Source organism: Pholis gunnellus (genome assembly GCF_910591455.1).
Source record: "Pholis gunnellus genome assembly, chromosome: 19".
Taxonomy (NCBI): domain Eukaryota; kingdom Metazoa; phylum Chordata; class Actinopteri; order Perciformes; family Pholidae; genus Pholis; species Pholis gunnellus.
Genome location: NC_136546.1, coordinates 10,289,998 through 10,306,860, shown reverse-complemented (window position 1 = coordinate 10,306,860; position 16,863 = coordinate 10,289,998). Strand labels below are relative to the sequence as shown.

The following is a 16,863-nucleotide window of genomic DNA, read 5'->3' as shown; positions in this document are numbered from 1 at the left end:
GCAATCATTATTTGTAATCATCGTGTAAATTAGCTAGTTTATATGGAAGCCCATTTCCGCCACTTTGAGGAAAGAATAAAGATCCTGTAAGTCATTATAATGAGATACTATCTCAAAATAATGACTTAGTATCACATCATTATGACATTTTCACAAGTTCTGATTCTTATTCTGAATATGCACTTATTGCAATAGGTTTGTTGGACAGTGTAATTTGCCTTTTTTTAGGCCTGAAAAAGCGAAGATCAATCACTTAATGTTATATATGTATTTAAATGTTCATTTTTAATGATCGGTTCCGCTTCAACCTCATCTAACGCCTTTATTTTGAAAAAAGAAACAGCGGTTTCCGGTTTAGTCCTGTCCATCTCCACCTTGACACCTTCGCACAACGTTAGCTATGTAGGAACAACACTGTTAGCGATGAGTTTCAGGTCGTAGTAGCCGCTGACAGAATGAGATAAGATGGAGACTGTAACGACGGATTCGTCTGTGGTCGAGGAGGACGACTGTTCAGACTCAGAGGTGTTGTGTTTGATGAGAGTCGGAAGAAACTCAGACTGGCTTCGCTTGTTCGAAAACACTGAGGTGCAGTTTGCTAATGCTAGCCAGCTAGCTCCATTTGCTCTATATTTAGTTACCCTAAAACTTGCTCAAGTTTGCAATTCACCAAATAAAACATATTCCTTATTAAGTGTTCGTTTTTGGTTAACAAGTCGTTATCGCAGTGTACCTAATCTAATGTTTTATGTTTTATTAAGCTGCACAGTATATGGGAGCTAACTGGCTGATTGGCATGCTTGTTTATGATCCAGATCACCATAGGACGTGGTCTGGATGTGACCCACCAGCTGCTGTCTCCGAGTTGTCCTCTGATGATCTCCAGGCTGCACTGTACCATCAGACAGAGGGAAGATGGACAGTGGACAGTGACAGACAGAAAGGTAAGATTGCTTTCTCTATATTATAAAGATGTAGCTCAATATAAATAACGTTACAAATGTTACCTATCAAGCTAATATAAAATCCCTGACACTGTCCATTAAAACCCTTTTAGGTGACACTAATAAAGTGGTTTTATGTTCTTGATATTCTTTCTTATATTCAATTGCAGCTGATAAAGAAAGTATTGCTTGTTTTTCCCTCAGAGTCTCAACGGGGTGTGGGTGAATGGAAACCGTATTCCCGCTGAAGTGTCCCATCAGCTGAGGCTCGGGGACTCCATACAACTCGGGGTTCCCGTAATTGGAACAGAAGTGGAGTTTGACTACATCTTCGTCCAGCGGCCCTTCAAAGACATTCAGCACTACTTGGCGAAGGGACATAAAGAAGGCGCTAAAGCGTCCCCCTTGTCCCAAAAGAAGCCGAAGAGGAAGTTGGCCGTGGAAGAAGTTGAGCCGTCGACCTCGAAGCCCAAGCTCTACCGCTGCTCTTCTGCAGACAAGTCCTTTGCAAAGCCCTGCCCTCGGCAGCAGAGGCTCAGTCACTCTCCATTGGAGGAAACTGGGCCCAGCAGACAAGTCCAGGAAGTAGACCGGCTCTCAGATGGCTCCAACACTCCCTGTGATCTGGACAACCTGCAGATGTAAGTTGATGCCTCTCATATATATATATATATATATTATCCTTACATTTGACATATTTTGTGTTCCGAAAGATGAATCAATTGCAGTCTTTTTTTTAAAAAAAAACAAAAAACAAAAGGTTAGAAAAATAAAGTTCCCTTTGCAGGTACAGCCAGAACATCCTGAGGCTGAGGGAGCAGGTGGACGACACCCAGAGGCAGGTAGCCTCTCTGGGGGGAGAGCCGCAGCAGGCCGACCCTCTCAGAGAGGAGCATGTCCGGGAGCTGCGGGGCCAGCTGGAGACGCTCAGAGCCAAGATGCACCGGATGGAGACGTTAGAGAAGACCTTCAGTAAAACCAAGAGGCAGCTCGAGGTGAGAGGTGTTTCAGTCGCTCCTTTCATACATGAAACAATATAGTTGTTTACTTCTAAAAACAGTTGCGAGGTATGCATCATATTTGTCTATTAATGATATATAAGCCAACACTGTCGTCTTTTTTTGTATATTTATTTTACTAAATACTCTCTTTAATGAACTCTTAATGTATTTAGGCGCAGAAAACACAGCAGCAAGAGGAGCTTTTGAAAAAGCAGTTGGACGAGGCCTTGCAAGAGGTATGATGGTTTTAACCAGACACAATATTTATTATGCAAAAATATGATGTAGCTATAAACATGTTAAAATATTTGTTTTAATTTTTCAACGTCCAAAGCAAAAGAAAGTAATCGACGAACTTGCCCTTTCTCGGGAAGGCTTTGAAGAGATTCTCTTGGCCAAAAACAAAGAGCTGGAGTTGACAAAGGTATGACAACGTTCATAGTCATTCGAGCATCACATTCGTATTGTTTGGCATGGCATCAGCAGGGCTTTATTCATTGATTTAAATTGTTTTGCAGGAGGAGAAAGAAAAGGAGAGGGCCCAAAAGGAGGAAGTAGTTACACAAGTGACTGAAGTTTTGGAGAACGAGCTTCAGTGCATCATCTGCTCCGAGCTCTTTATCGAGGTAGGATCAAGAGTTAATCAAGCACGGTGTTGAAAATGAGCAGAGCAGATACAACTTCAGAAGATAAACACAAAAACATGAACGCCTCTACTATAACATTGACGTTTTGATCTCTACTGATATTGTCCACAGGCAGTCATCCTGAACTGCGCTCATAGCTTCTGCAGCCACTGCATCCGGCAGTGGCGCAAAAAGAAAGACGAGTGTCCCATCTGCCGACGGGCCATCCAATCTCAGACTCGCTGTCTGGCTTTAGACAACTGCATCGACAGCATGGTGGAGAACTTGAGCCTGGACATGAAGTCGAGGCGACAGACCGTCATCACCGAGAGGAAAGGTGAGAGGTGCGTTATCAACTCTTCTGGGTTGCGTCCCCCCCCCCCCCCCCTGGCTGGTATTAAAATCATTGCTAAACTCTTTTTTTAAAGAGAAACATGAACAGATCAATAAAAAGCTAAATATTAAAAGACGGGAGCAAGTCAGACGTAATAAGAACCAGTTTACTGTATTTTTTTAAATAAAATAAAAAAACATGTAAAATACAAACGACTCAAAGACTACGATGTTGGGGCTTTTGTACAGTGAGAACAGGATTTATTAAACGGGGAGAAGTTCAATAATATATCATCATGGCCTCTAACGTTTAGTTTCCCAGGTCGCATATTGAGTATAACATTTGACTGATCATGTTTGTTACCTCTTTATGTTATTATCTTGTGCAATTCTTGTGTCTGAGGGAAGTATATCAAGTGAAATTGGACAAAATCTGTACTAGTTGGAATTATTAGATACTTGACAAAAATGTAAGGTTTTGTTGTACTAAAACTCTGGAAAATTGACTCAATTTGACACATTTTTACCATGTGAATACAATTTATATTAAATATGTTAACGTTCTGACTCTGCCCGTGTCCCAAACCTGCAGCAGTAATCCGGACAGTATGTTTCTAGGAGTTGTTACTGGTGTAGCGGACTCAACATCAGGATCACGCTCGTGAATGATGACCCACATAGCATTAATATCTGACGCAGTACTTACTATCAATGGTGTGCTGTGCCACATCCATCAAGTCAAATGACTGGAGAGCCTTGACATGTCTCGGTGAGCTCAGTGACTAATGTTCCTCTCGCCTTGAGCAGTAAACACGGTGGAGTCCTTGAGCAAAGTGCTCCGCCCTCGGCTGGTGTGGGGAAGCTGCTCAGCGGCTCGATGAGAAATGTGGTTTACAAAGAGTTTAAAGAGTAATTACACTCGCTGCTTCCTGTTTGTCCCGGCTTAATAGATGATTTTAGATAATACGCTTGTTGGTGGAGTGGGGAAAAGTGGGCGGTCCACAGTGAGAATTTCAAACACAAGGTGGCAGTACAATGAGGCGGATTCATGTGTTTTTTATCTCTCTGTTGTATGATATTATTTTAGTTGAAATAAAATGTAATGCAACATAAACAGCAGTATTTAGCATTGAAATACTGCTACTGTGCATATTAGATGGTTCTCATATTGAGCTTGCTCTCCCTCGATAAACAAAGGTGAAAAAACATGACGAATGTGCACTTTGCAAATTTGATCAAGATTATTGAACAGAATTCAGAAACACAGCGGATAAATTAAAGGTAATTAGGTAAGTAAACGTCAAATAAAAAATACAAACGACAAACCCAATGCTGATCTATACGGGGAGGTTTTTAAAATGTGGCACTGGTTCAGCTGATGAGATACTGAGGGGAATATTTATTTTATTTTGTAGGAACTAAAACAATAACCCCGAGCCTTGAGTTTGGAATGTGGTCTGATTGATCTCCGTCATGCTGGTCGTTCCTGACTCTCAAAACATTTCGCCATTTGACAATTTGAGTTAATGTTTGCTTTGGTAAATCACAAAGGCTTTGCGCGTTGGGGATATCACATATGTTCTCCCCCTAGATTCATAAAGTCCACGGTAAAGGTGATTTTCTATATTTTAAATGTGTAGTCATCCGCACTGGAAAATAGTCCCCACCAAATACACTATTTTACGCCTGTGTGAGTAATGTTTGCTGAAAAGTGTCCAGCCTTTTTGAGAAGTGAAACTACAGTTTTGTGACCCTTCAGTGGCATCACATGTGGTTTGACCACAGACGGGGAAGTGAAGTCAAAAAGTATTGAGAGAGGAACTGACCCATCGTCGGTTTTAATCTCGTCACGGAGTTTGTTGACGGTCTAGAATAAAGCTTATTTACAGTCGGCGCGTAAAGGACTTGGAAAGTGGCGCTTTTGAAATGTTTGAAACTGGTTTTCTTTCCTTCCAACAGCGGACTCTGCCCAGGTGATGGTGATCCACGATGACGACAGCAGCAGGAGCAGCGACAGCGACAGCAGCATGGTGTCCATCGACAGTAGCCTGAGCTCTGTGGTCTCTTTGGAAACAGACAGTAGCATCCACTTGGACTCCAGTCCGCCCTACTGTGCTTACTCTGATGAAAGTGTGGATGAGTCTGAGGATTAGGCCCTTCTCTCCGGAGGGAATTGGGACTTTTCTTTGGTGTTGATGTTTCCATAACCCCTGGACTGTTCTCAGATAGACACGTTTGGTCTCATCATGAGTCCGTTAACCAGATTTTCGTTTTTGTAAAGTCATCAGAAGTCTTTTTGTCTTTATTTTCAACAAGAGGAATAAAGTTTTTTTTCCTATGCACTTTTGCAGTCACATGTTGACTTTGTCCAAGCATTGATTCAAAGCTGAAAGGTCCCATTTACTACAAATAGTACAAATGTTTGGTGAAGCCTGACTTGGCAAGTTGTGGCTGTTTTTATCAGAGAGACGGAGAATGGCAGCTAGACAACAAACCTCTGCTGGGAGTGAAAGGATCAAACCAGTGTTCTTGTTTCGAGCCGTGTTGGCGGCGTCACTGTATAGGTGACTGTCCCGCTCCGTGGGTCGGTCCAGACTGAATATCCGAAGGAGGAGGGCCAAAGAAATCGACTAACACTCATTGTCAACAGATCTGTAAAACTGAGTTCCTCCTCAAAGAATCACACAAAAGCACCACATTAAAACTGTGTTTACCAGAGATGTGCTCATAAGCTTCTTGGAAAATAAGTCATTCAGCTTGAAAAAAAGCATGAAAGCATAAGTTCACTTGCAACTCTGTTAGCACACAACAGTAATGCGGCTAAAGCATTCATGATGACGTCAGACAAAGTATCTGCTAACTACAAATAGCTTTGTCGGACATTGTTGACTTTGCTTTTTGTGTTTTTTGTTTTTTTTTAAAGGTGAAAGCGTTACAGTATTACATGATTTATAGTAAATTACCAAAAATATGCAAACGATTGTTGTGGTCCTTTAATCCATTATTTGTGTGGTTCAAGAGGTGGATTTCCCTTAATCAAGTCTTCTTTTTAAATTAGACCAACATAGAAAAATGATTAGTAATGTGACAATACTGTAATTCCATACACATGGCCAAACGTTCTGATCCACCAAAGAGGTTTGCATTTAGTTCATCGTTGTTATTTAACGTTTCCTTCAGCGGTACCGAGCGACGCTTTCTGCCCATCTGGGAGTTGCCTCGCCTGGCACAGGAGCTGTAGTGCTTTGCTGAAAGGCTCCTGGGACCGAACATTAATCCCTCCCTTTGGCAACACTCCAGAGTTTACCTCGTATCACACTGGTCCTCCTGACACACATGCACAAGCAACTGAATGCTTTCATCTCGCAAGATAACGTGATACATGTTCAGTAAGTTCGCTTTATGTTGACGACAGAGTTGTGAGCTTGTTTATCTTCAGTCAATTCAAGTTTCATTCAAAATACAGCAAAGGGTATCAATTATAAAACGGGTTTTTTTCTTATGTTACTCCTGTAAAGTTAATGCTATTTGGATAATATAAGTTATGATCATCAATAACGTCAACATTTGAATCTCCGTGTCGACGATCACTGCTGGAGTGGGTGTCGCGTGTTCGAAAATAGATTTTACATCTTTGGAAAGAAACTTCATTTTGTAAAAATCCTTCTGTCTTTTGGTACCTGCACAGATGCTGTGTTTCCTAGCAACTAATGCAACATCTCCTTGGGCTCAGAAAGCAAATGGAAGTGTGATGACACCGGCCTCAGCAGCAAGGTGAAGCACTCCGTCCTCCCACTGTAGATACATGTTGCTGCTGTTCTCTGTGAATTCTCTCTGCTTTTGCTTCCGTGAGGACTATGAGCTTTGATTAATAAATATTCAATACTCTATATGCAATACACTGCACTTAAGATATCCTGCTGCACTATCAGGCTATTTTATGACACTATTAATAACATCCAAACCTTTTCAGTTCCTAATAATGGCAGAGAAGAATTATGTGATTTGGTGCAATAGAAGAAGAGAGTCGTGTGTCTCTCTTTCTATCAGGAGATATTACAAGATGTCACAGTAGGAAGAGTGCAGTGTAAAAAGATCAAATGAATGATGGCTGAATTCCATTTAGCTGCTTTGTTTTTATGGTCCTTGTACTGTATGTCCTTCATACTGGCTCACTGGCTCACTGTCATGGCTTTATGGTTTATACTGTTTTTTAGTAACCTGTGTTTTTGTCCCGCCATGACAAGTCAAAATGTCTGCTGTCAAAAGGCTTGTTCATCTGAAAGCTCTACTTAACCTCACCTGGCTACGGTGTACTTTACTATTGGAATTAACTGCAGCTGATAAACTGCAGTTAATTCCTGTAACAGACTTTATAACTATTGCTTGTTTTTTGGGTTTTTTTCACACTGAATCTACCCAGAGTGCACTGGAACAGCAGCTCACAGGGGGAGTTTCCCTCCTGCACTGTGGATGGCTAATGTCACGCCAGTCCATTAAAGCCGGAGTAGGAGAGAAGCGTGTGTCTGTCAGGCTGTATTACATGAGGACGACAGTGATGGACTGCCTCGGGGCTACAGTCGGAGTCTCTCCGTCCAACCCTCCATCCCGACTCTTGGAGCAACCTTTTGATGTCAGTAACATCCATCCATCTCTCTCTCTCTCTCTCTCTCTCTCTCTCTCTCTCTCTCTCTCTCTCTGTCTCTCTGCCCTCCACATGGGGAAACACAATCAGTTATTGCTGCATCTTCTACCTGCCTCCATGCATGTGTGGTCATGTGAAAATGTTATACAATTACGCAATTGATGACAGTAGTTTGAGCTTAGAATGCGATTGGTTGATAGACCAATAAATAAATCAGTGACTACTGTTTCAGTCACGATTTCAAGCAAACATGCTAAAAAGTCACTGGTTCACGCATCTTAAATGTGCAGAATTGATGCTTTTGTTTGCCATATTATAGTCAACTTAACATCTTTGGAGTTTTTTAAATGGGAATACAAATCTAGAATATGATCTAAAGATTAATTGATAGTAAAAGAAAAATGTATTTACAGCCCTAACAAAATATTACATCATTACATCCTACCATCTTCCACTGAAGCACTTACAAATGTATGTTATGTAGCTAAATAGATAATATGTATTTTAATATACATGCATAATGACCAGTCTTGACTTGTGTGTTCTATGTAGTTCTCCTGAATTTGAAGTTATCTCAGTATTTACATGCATACAATAACAACAGATTTGGTTGGAGATAGGAACCCCATATTTACTGTACATTTTCCTTCATTTCTGTGTTATTTAATAACAGTCAGGACTCTCATACAGTGCTATTGACTCTATTTACTGATTTGTACTCTGCTACATTAGCTGTGCACCTGCTTTGTGTTGTTGTTGGTAAAAAAGATGGATTCACTCCAATATGCTCTTATCCAAAAGGCCCATGGTCCACATCCAAGGTCCATCTGCCAGCTTTGTAGAGTCCAAATGTTCCTCACAGCATGATCAGGACAAACACTGCAGCATCTCCAGCACACAGCCTCGTGCAACACTGATAACCCTAAAAACATATGTACTCAGTGTACTCATCAATGTTCTCATTTTTGTCCAACCGTTAGAATATTACTGTAAGTGAATACTTATTAGGCAGTCCAATCATAATGTTGTGGTCTTCCCCAGGCAGCTGTTTTATTCCTGCATTCAATCATTAATAGATACCAATGCCTTTAAGGTAGTTTGGGATTCCTGATTAATATAATTAAATGGTATTTGGAAAACGTTTTTTTCTCATTGTGTTTATAGTGCCTGCGGGGGAAGTTACACAGTTTATATCCTCACAAAGGTGTTCTACAAAATATATAATTATTATTTAATGATATGATTTCACATAGGTAGCACAATACATTCACTAGTGTTGTTTCTGTGGGTCAACCCTTGAGGTGCGTTCCATGAATGTCGGAAATTCCGCCCCATGACAGTAAAATATATACAGAGATAGTGTTGACTAAAAATTTCGACAAGGGAACTCACTATTTCCCAACGTTGTGTTATCAAAAGTTCTGTTCATTAATGTCCTCTAAACACTGTAAATGCCCAAAAGCTTTTAGCTAGTTATAGCATGTTTAGCGAGGTAAATCGCTGTTGCCGTAAGATAACTTCAAGGCTGCGTGCGCAATATTTCCGGGGTTGACAAAGTAGACTTAGAGCGTTCTGTGACCAAGGAGACGGTTGAAGCCCAGACCGGCGCACTACAGGTAGACAGGCTTACATTGAGTTGTGCTTATGTAACTAACATAAACAAAACAAGTTCGCCAATTTATTCCAGGTTTGTTAACGATTCACGATAGCACTTGTAGTAAACTAGTCGCAAATTAGCTAACTTTTGTGCGAAGGGACTGCTATCTACAATTGTTAGGATGTGCCACTTTTAATGTGTAATGTAATGTTACTTCTTTTTAAACAGAAGAGAGTATACAAAAACCCTGCAACAATGTCCAGGCCCAATTCTGCTGGATCCACAGCTACAGACTCCAGAGGTTTCAGGAGGATCATTGCTGAAGATCCAGACTGGCGGCTGACTCTAGTGCCTTGTTTATCAAACCTCTGTCTGCAAAGCATTGTGAAAAACATTGAGGGTATGCTCTTGTTTTTAGTACCATTGTTATACAGACTTTTACACACTTACTTGTAATATAAATGCAACTTTATGCAAACTTCTTTTTGCAGAAAAGCCCATATTTGAAGCCCTTTCGCCTATCATCAATGACTTTGTGCAGGAGACGCTGTCTACTTCCCTGCCTCTGCAAGTGACAGTCAACCTGATCAGCGATGGCGTCTATTGGAAGCGGTGCTGCGAGCAGCGGTGGGACATTTGTGACCTCGCTCATTATGGCCACAGCTGGAAACGAATGTTCCTTGAGAGGCACATGGAGAACATTATTGAGCTTTTTATCCCAGATGTAACCGAGCCGAAGACGGTTCTAGAGATGGTACCTCTTTGTAAGGACTACGTCAAGAGGCTGGACATCTCCCAACTCCTGCCACCTATCAAGGAGCCCCAGGATGAGGAGGAGGAGGAGGAGAAGGAGGAAGAAGAGGATGAGGATGGATCAAAGTTGACAAGTCACACCGATCACGACGGACCGTCTATGGACCACTTTGACTTTAACATCCTGCTCAACAAGCTGACACAACTGGAAGAGCTCCATTTAGTGTACAGGGTGAAACAATGTGGTATGAACTTTGAATGGAAGATGTTTGAGATGACCGACAGAGATTGTGAGTCCCTCGCCAAGGCCCTAATGTCCTGTAAGACTTTGAAGGTGAATATTGATTGCGCCTCACTGGTTTATGCCTTTTGCAGAGCCTGACTATATGGACTATGTTTGTTTGTTGTAATTCCACACGTCTGTCTTTCTTGCCAGTTACAAAGCATCATTGACAGACATTTTACAGTCCCTAATGTCATGAAACAGGATAATTGTTGTTGGCACCACCCAAGCATTCGATTCATGCTCTATTTACATCAAAGAAAAGACAGCACAGCCTCTGGCTGCAACCTAAATAAGTCAGTCTTTGACACAAAAGTTTTGTCACATTAGTTTACTACTGCACGAGAACATGGAATATATCTACTGATTTCTGTGCATGATATCGGAACGGTCCAAGAGATTATTGGGGCTGCATCTGCTCAGTGTTTAATCTGTTGATTTATTTGCACTTAATGTATTTCAGAAAATATAGAAAAATGCCCACCATAACTTCCCAGGTAACAGTCCAAAACCCCAAAGATATTTAGATATTTAATCTTGCTAATCTTCATAATATTTTGTTTCTACAGCTTCTGAAGCTCCACCAAAGCCACATTGAGGATAAAAAGTGCCGGCTGCTGGTGAAATACCTTTTGGACCACCCGTCTCTGAGGGAGCTCAACTTCTCTCACAACCTGATCGGAGACAAAGGAGCCAGAGCCATCGGCAAGCTGCTCAACAGGAGTAAACTGGAGACCCTGAACATGTGTGACAACAATATTGGAGGCCCGGGAGCTAAAGCCATAGCTCATGCCTTGTCCGTGAACTCCACCCTTTTGTCACTCAACCTGCGTCTCAACTGCTTGAGAGATGAGGGGGGGCAGGCTATTGGCAAGGCCTTGCTGAACAACAACACCCTGCTTCACCTTCACCTGGGAGCCAATCGGGTAACAGGGCCGACTGCCATCGCACTGTCCAAGGTTCTAGTTCAGAACAATACCCTGAAGAGCATCAATCTCTCCTGCAACAACCTGGGCGTGGTAAGGAAATTGCTATTTCTAGATCCTTACTAGTGGGGCACTAAATATAATGTTTTACCTGAGGGTGGTGCCAGAGAAAAGGCCATATTGTTACTGATATCACAAGGGTTCCAACTGTAAAGTGGCAATTCTAGGTCATTGGTGACTCAGTTTATCAAGCTTAATTTTGCACTAATGTCGCATAAACATGTATTTTGTTTAACTTCAGCTGCGCTTCACCACGGTCATTAGACTTCAAACTCTGGAGATCATGTATGTGTGTGCCAAATGTCATGTTATTGCATCGAAATGATTAGTCTGTTAAAGGATTAGTTGTTCATTAGAAAATTGATCATTTAAGTAATTTTTAAGGCAAAATAACAAAACCTAACCGATTCTATCTTCTAAAATATTGTTTGAAAATGTTATTACGATAAAATAAATGTTTTGGTTGGATTTTGGACTGTTGATCGGACAAAACAAGCAGTTTAAATATGTCAATTTGGCCTCTCTATTTTCACAACTTTGTAACATTTTACAGACCAGATTAATTGAGAAAGTAACCGTCAGATTACTCAACAATGTAAAAAGTCCGACATCCAATAGTTGTCAAGATACAGAGAAATGTCTATTTTTCCCAAGTGGAGGCAAAATAAATATACGAACGAAAACATTGCAAGTTGTCCTTTAAAATGTGTTTCTTTGATCATAAGAATGTGCACAGCAAGTGGTTATTTTTGAGACACTGGATTTCCTTCCCAAAAGCATGCGAGTGCCTGCAGAGATAGTACCATGAAGTAACAGACAGAATAGCTTGAAAGGATAAGGCTTTTCAATTATTCATAGACATGTGTGGAAAACACACAATAATGGAAAGCTAAGTAAGTGTTGTTTCCCCGTGAGAGGCAGATCAGATTATCCCCTTCTCATGCTCCCTCCTATTCAGGATTTCACCGTACAGTATATGTCTGACTGGAATACACTGCGGAGGATCAAAAATCACCCACATAGCAGAAATGCACTGTGCAATATCATAAATATCTGTGACCTTGGTCTATACTGTTCACTAAAATAGAAATGCCCTTTTCAGACACAACAATAAACCAGAGATAACACTCACAATAGGCAGTTTAGATAGTGTGGGCTTTTTCAGACAGCTAGAGTTGCCGAGGGGTGATTTTTTTTTCAAGGTTATCAAGACTGTCTTCAGACCTTTTCAGAGCAGCGCATCATGTGATGTGTTCAACGTGGACATGCATCACTACCAAATGTGTTGTTTTCCCAATCTCTCTCCCTGTGTGTGTGTGTGTGTGTGCAGGATGGAGGTATAGCTCTCGGGGAGGCGATGTCTCACAACACCAGCGTGACAGAATGCGATATCCGTCTGACGGAGGTTGACGAGCAGAGCGCTTCCTCCATCAACCAGGTGGTTTGGACCAACCAGAGTTCAGAACAGAAGAGACATGCTCGGCAGAGCGAAACCAAGTAAACACCAACAACTTCTTTACGAAGTACGAACCCATCTTTATTAGTCACTGATTCCTGCTTTACCTTATTCATTTCGCCACAGAGCATGGGCACGACTGATTTTTTAAAAAAGAACACAGCATATAGTCCTATTGTTCATAGTGAGTGTTGCTGTAAGAGGAAATATGTATCTACCCGTATTACATTAAGTTGTCAGCTTTTCATTTTGATGCTCATTTTAAAATGTCATGGTGCATGTTTCTGATGGCCACAGATAATTGGTACAATAAAGATGATATGATTTCACACAAGGATGTCCCTGTCATCACGTCGCAGCCCATATATGAACTATAACTTTAAACAAGTAAAAAGTACAAGCACAGAAACAAAGACCTCTCCAGTTACGTGGAGAACCACATAATGAAAAACACAAAGAAGTATTTGACACATATTTCAGTGAGCAATTCCGTTTATTGAGGAGCCTTTTTTTTTTTCATTTTGATACACAGATTTGGTTTTAACTCCTTAAACATCAAGGCAACGTTGTGGTGGAGTTGGAATACATACAGATTTGTGTTGTTGTTTTTAAAACCTCTATCTACAGATTAATAATATAATTGTAACACCTTTGCCAGGTAGCAAAAACACATCTTTACTTGCAAAATCACTAGTTGCTTTCTATAATCATATGAAGAGAGGCAAAGCTATTCTGTAAGTTGACGGTGGACACATAGATCAATCTACGTATGAAAGAATACTGATATTCTTCAGATCAGTAATCATTATCAATACTCACACAACCGTTCTGTGTGTGCACCCGATCTAAAAATCAGTCAAACCCTTCTGACATTTTCAGGTAAATAAAGGTGTACCAAATATGATTTAAAAAATTTAAAAATGGGTTGAAGGGCAACATACATCATTCAAAATAGTATACAAGAAGCAGCAAAAAGATTCCGTTGGCTGTGTTGCCTGAAACCTTTTACAAAGGATTGCATTGCCATTTGTGACTGAACAAACCCACCATTTAACATCTGCACATCAAAAATATCCCTGCTTCAGTTACCTAAGTGTGCACGACACATTCAGCTTATAGATCCACACCAACGCGCGTCTCTATTTTATTTACAGTACAAATCCTTTCTGCCCTACAGTCTTGAAAATCCACAAAATCATTTAAATACAAAAAGACAAACCCCGGAGCATTCTCGAGTGAAAGAGTACATATCAAAACTACCTAATCTACTAAACACGCATGATAAAGGGTCGAGGTGCTTTGCATGGCAAAAGCTTTTATGCTCGTCTATGGAGGGAAAATGTCTAGTTATGAACCTTCCAGACAGATTTGTAACTGTTTTGAATGTCACTGTTGTTATGTAAACATTGCACCGGTAAACACATTTTCTATTCTTACACACGACTATGTATGGATCACAGTGATGCTATCCGAGGGGCTTGTAGGCTGATCATGAATGAGAGAATGTGATGATGACTTCAGTATAAAACAGTGACTTCAATCCCAAATCATTTTACATCTCTTGTGGAGTTTGCATGCTCTTCCTTGTGGTTTTCCTTATGCTTACACTTTATCCCACAGTACATGGACTTTACATAATTCTCTGACTTCTGACCAATGCATTCTGGGATATGATCCAGCCTTTGTGGAGAAAATGTATTAATTAATGGGTTCATTTCAATCCCTATGTGTAATTTGGTTAACCATTAAAGGGAGAGTTTGACATTTTTGGAGAATACGCTCTTTTATTTGTTATCTTTATGAGGGTTAGAAGAGAAGCTCAATACCACTGTCATCTGTGTGTCTGAGGCTAATACAGCCAACGTCCTGCGTAAAATAACCTGTTTTTGTTCAGGTAAAACAAACGAGTTCACCCTGTTTCCTGTCTTTCTGCTAAGCTGAGCTAACCCGCTGCTGGTGGGAGTGTCATATTAAATGTACAGACATCAAAGTGGTATTTATCTCCTCGTCAAACTCTCTTCAAGAAGGCAAAGAAGTGTATTTCCCAAAATGTATGTATCTATATACAAACTATTTCTTTAACAATCAAAGAGAGCGTTCTAAATACATAAGTGCCACGAAAACCAGGCCCCAGCTGGTCATAAGTTCAAACATCTCCACGTTATAAATATTTACTAAGTGGAGGTTTACACATTGCTAAATTATAATGGGTTGCACCACACAAACTACTTCTTACGTTGAGATAAGTTGTCGCTAAACTAACACTGTACATGATCTATTTATATTGAAAAGGTAATATGGTCAACATATATGAGCTGTATATATATACCTCAATACCTTTCAATATACCTCAATTTATAAAACTTGATGTCAGTCACTAAATGACGAAAATAACAGTTAGGTTGCGTAACATTTGGGAGTTATGGTGCTAACGCTAACCAATTTACACATTACACAGATCTTTACTTGCTAAGACATTTCTGAATGGTGCAACCCGATACTAGCTAGTAGTTACTCAGAACTTAAAGATGGAGTTATGAATAGCTGGTGGGACCAAACCCTGGAGAGGCGGAGATATCTAACATGTTACTCTGTTGTCTCTCACCTGCTTCTCCACCTTTGTTATCTGGATTGGGAACATGAGCAATGTAATGTCAGCACGGTTCGTCATCCTGTGTTCACAAACCTCTCATTTAAAAACCGGTTATTCCGCAGCTGATCCTTGCTGAAGCCTTTTGAAAAGCAAAATAAACCTGAAGTTTAGAGAAAGGAGTGATGACCCAGGTTTTTGGGATGTTGTTGCAAAGCAGAATCTTGGCCCTGAATACTATCCTGAGTTGGAGGGGCTTGCATAGATGACCCATGAGTTGTAAAAACTGTTTACAGAGTGTTTTAATGCTAAATCTGTGTTTGTATCATGCCTCGCTCCCTTTGACTATTTCCGGAGTGTTCTCTGGTATTGCTACAAAGATAGTCTGCAACTCCAAACTTATTAACATGGAATGTAATGAGTAGTGGCTAATTGGTCACAATTTAACAGTACAGGCTCATTATTGTGAAGGATAGAGTTGTAACAGGAAGTAACACGAAATGTTCGCCCGAGGGCAAGATTCTGATATTTAATATTCTCGGACGTTTTAATGGTTTTAATGATCTTAATGGTGGAGAATGATCTGTCCATTCCAGTTCATCTTTCCCTGCAGGTCTCATGAGATGAGGACTCGTTCGTACATAAACGATTTTCACGGTTAAAATCAGCTAAATTGTTACTACTTCTATATAATATTTGTTTGAAAATTTTCATCTCTGTTTCCATTTTACATTAATTGTTGTAAAATGGAATTGGGCCTGACAGTAAAATAAAATCAACCATGACTGAGATACTGCACGCACTCATTTGAGAGGAAGTCTTCTTTTTTTTTTTGTTCTTTAAAGTAATCCTGTCATATTATTAAATCTGACACTATCAGTAGTGAATCCAGGCCTCTTCCTATTTCTAGCGTCTTTGATGGCCAGCTCTCTGGCTGTCTCTCTGATATGCTTCAGCAGCAGCAGCAGCAGTATACGAGAGCTGTGTTATATCATGAGGAGAATCATCTGAAAGCATTCAGGGCCCGATTCTTAAAACCTTATGTATTTTAAACCATAATAATAAAAGGTTTCTCCTATGTATACTGTGTGTTATTATGAGTGTAAATTGAACTTGTTTTAATGGGAAGATGTTGAGGTGAGATGACTTATGATAGCTCATGCTCGTCCATAACAGTTGATCGCTAGGCACTTAAATAAGGAGGTAGGCTGAATAGAAATATTGCCGAATATTAAACTTACTACAGCTTTCAGATTTTAGTCTAGCTGAGTCGACAATGATTCATCAATATCATGGTGAGGTTTATTACTTTGTAGTTGGCCATTATAGAAAATGTGCCGTTTATAGTAATTAACAGTTTGAAGAAGTGTTGTTGATTAAATTTTAAGTTCTTGTGTCCTTTTGCTCCCCTGTGCTAAATTATTCATCGACTGTGTCGCTATATTTAGAAAGCCAGTAAGTATAATGTCATCGCAGCCAAGCCGATTTCTGCTAACTTGATATTTCAGCATCTGCGTCGGAGAATTATTTTTATACTATGGAAATGTGTTCCTTTTGAAATAGATTCCCATTAGCATTGGCTTTGAAAGAACAGATTTAAATCAGCCAGTTACACATGCAGATGTTTAGATTTTAGATTTGGGCCAAAG

General features: G+C 40.3%; 2 protein-coding genes across 3 annotated transcripts; both read left to right on the top strand.

Moving 5' to 3' along the window:
- The first annotated feature begins 376 nt into the window (after positions 1 to 376).
- On the top strand, positions 377 to 5,247 carry rnf8 (ring finger protein 8, E3 ubiquitin protein ligase). Of its 2 annotated transcripts, none has more exons than XM_079179951.1 (9): positions 377 to 588; positions 816 to 944; positions 1,149 to 1,585; positions 1,732 to 1,939; positions 2,119 to 2,181; positions 2,280 to 2,369; positions 2,464 to 2,571; positions 2,704 to 2,908; positions 4,864 to 5,247. In XM_079179951.1, the coding sequence occupies exons 1-9, from the start codon at positions 466 to 468 to the stop codon at positions 5,055 to 5,057; spliced, it is 1,557 nt and encodes a 518-aa protein (XP_079036077.1). In that variant the 5' UTR covers positions 377 to 465; the 3' UTR covers positions 5,058 to 5,247. The 2 variants fall into 2 exon arrangements, with proteins under 2 accessions (XP_079036077.1, XP_079036078.1); XM_079179952.1 differs by having other exon boundaries at positions 2,704 to 2,915; positions 4,864 to 5,039.
- A 4,154-nt stretch (positions 5,248 to 9,401) lies between these two features.
- drc5 (dynein regulatory complex subunit 5) lies at positions 9,402 to 12,669 on the top strand (the record flags this gene model as incomplete). The annotated part of the gene is made up of 4 exons (XM_079180682.1): positions 9,402 to 9,546; positions 9,638 to 10,233; positions 10,752 to 11,201; positions 12,499 to 12,669. The coding sequence occupies 4 exons, from the start codon at positions 9,402 to 9,404 to the stop codon at positions 12,667 to 12,669; spliced, it is 1,362 nt and encodes a 453-aa protein (XP_079036808.1).
- Between the last annotated feature and the right edge of the window lie 4,194 nt (positions 12,670 to 16,863).

Coding starts and splice junctions, on each gene's coding strand:
- rnf8 (XM_079179951.1), top strand. CDS start 466: ATGGAGACTGTAACGACGGATTCGTCTGTGGTCGAGGAGGACGACTGT. Junction 2,182..2,279: donor TGGACGAGGCCTTGCAAGAG/GTATGATGGTTT, acceptor CAACGTCCAAAG/CAAAAGAAAGTAATCGACGA. Junction 2,370..2,463: donor AAGAGCTGGAGTTGACAAAG/GTATGACAACGT, acceptor ATTGTTTTGCAG/GAGGAGAAAGAAAAGGAGAG.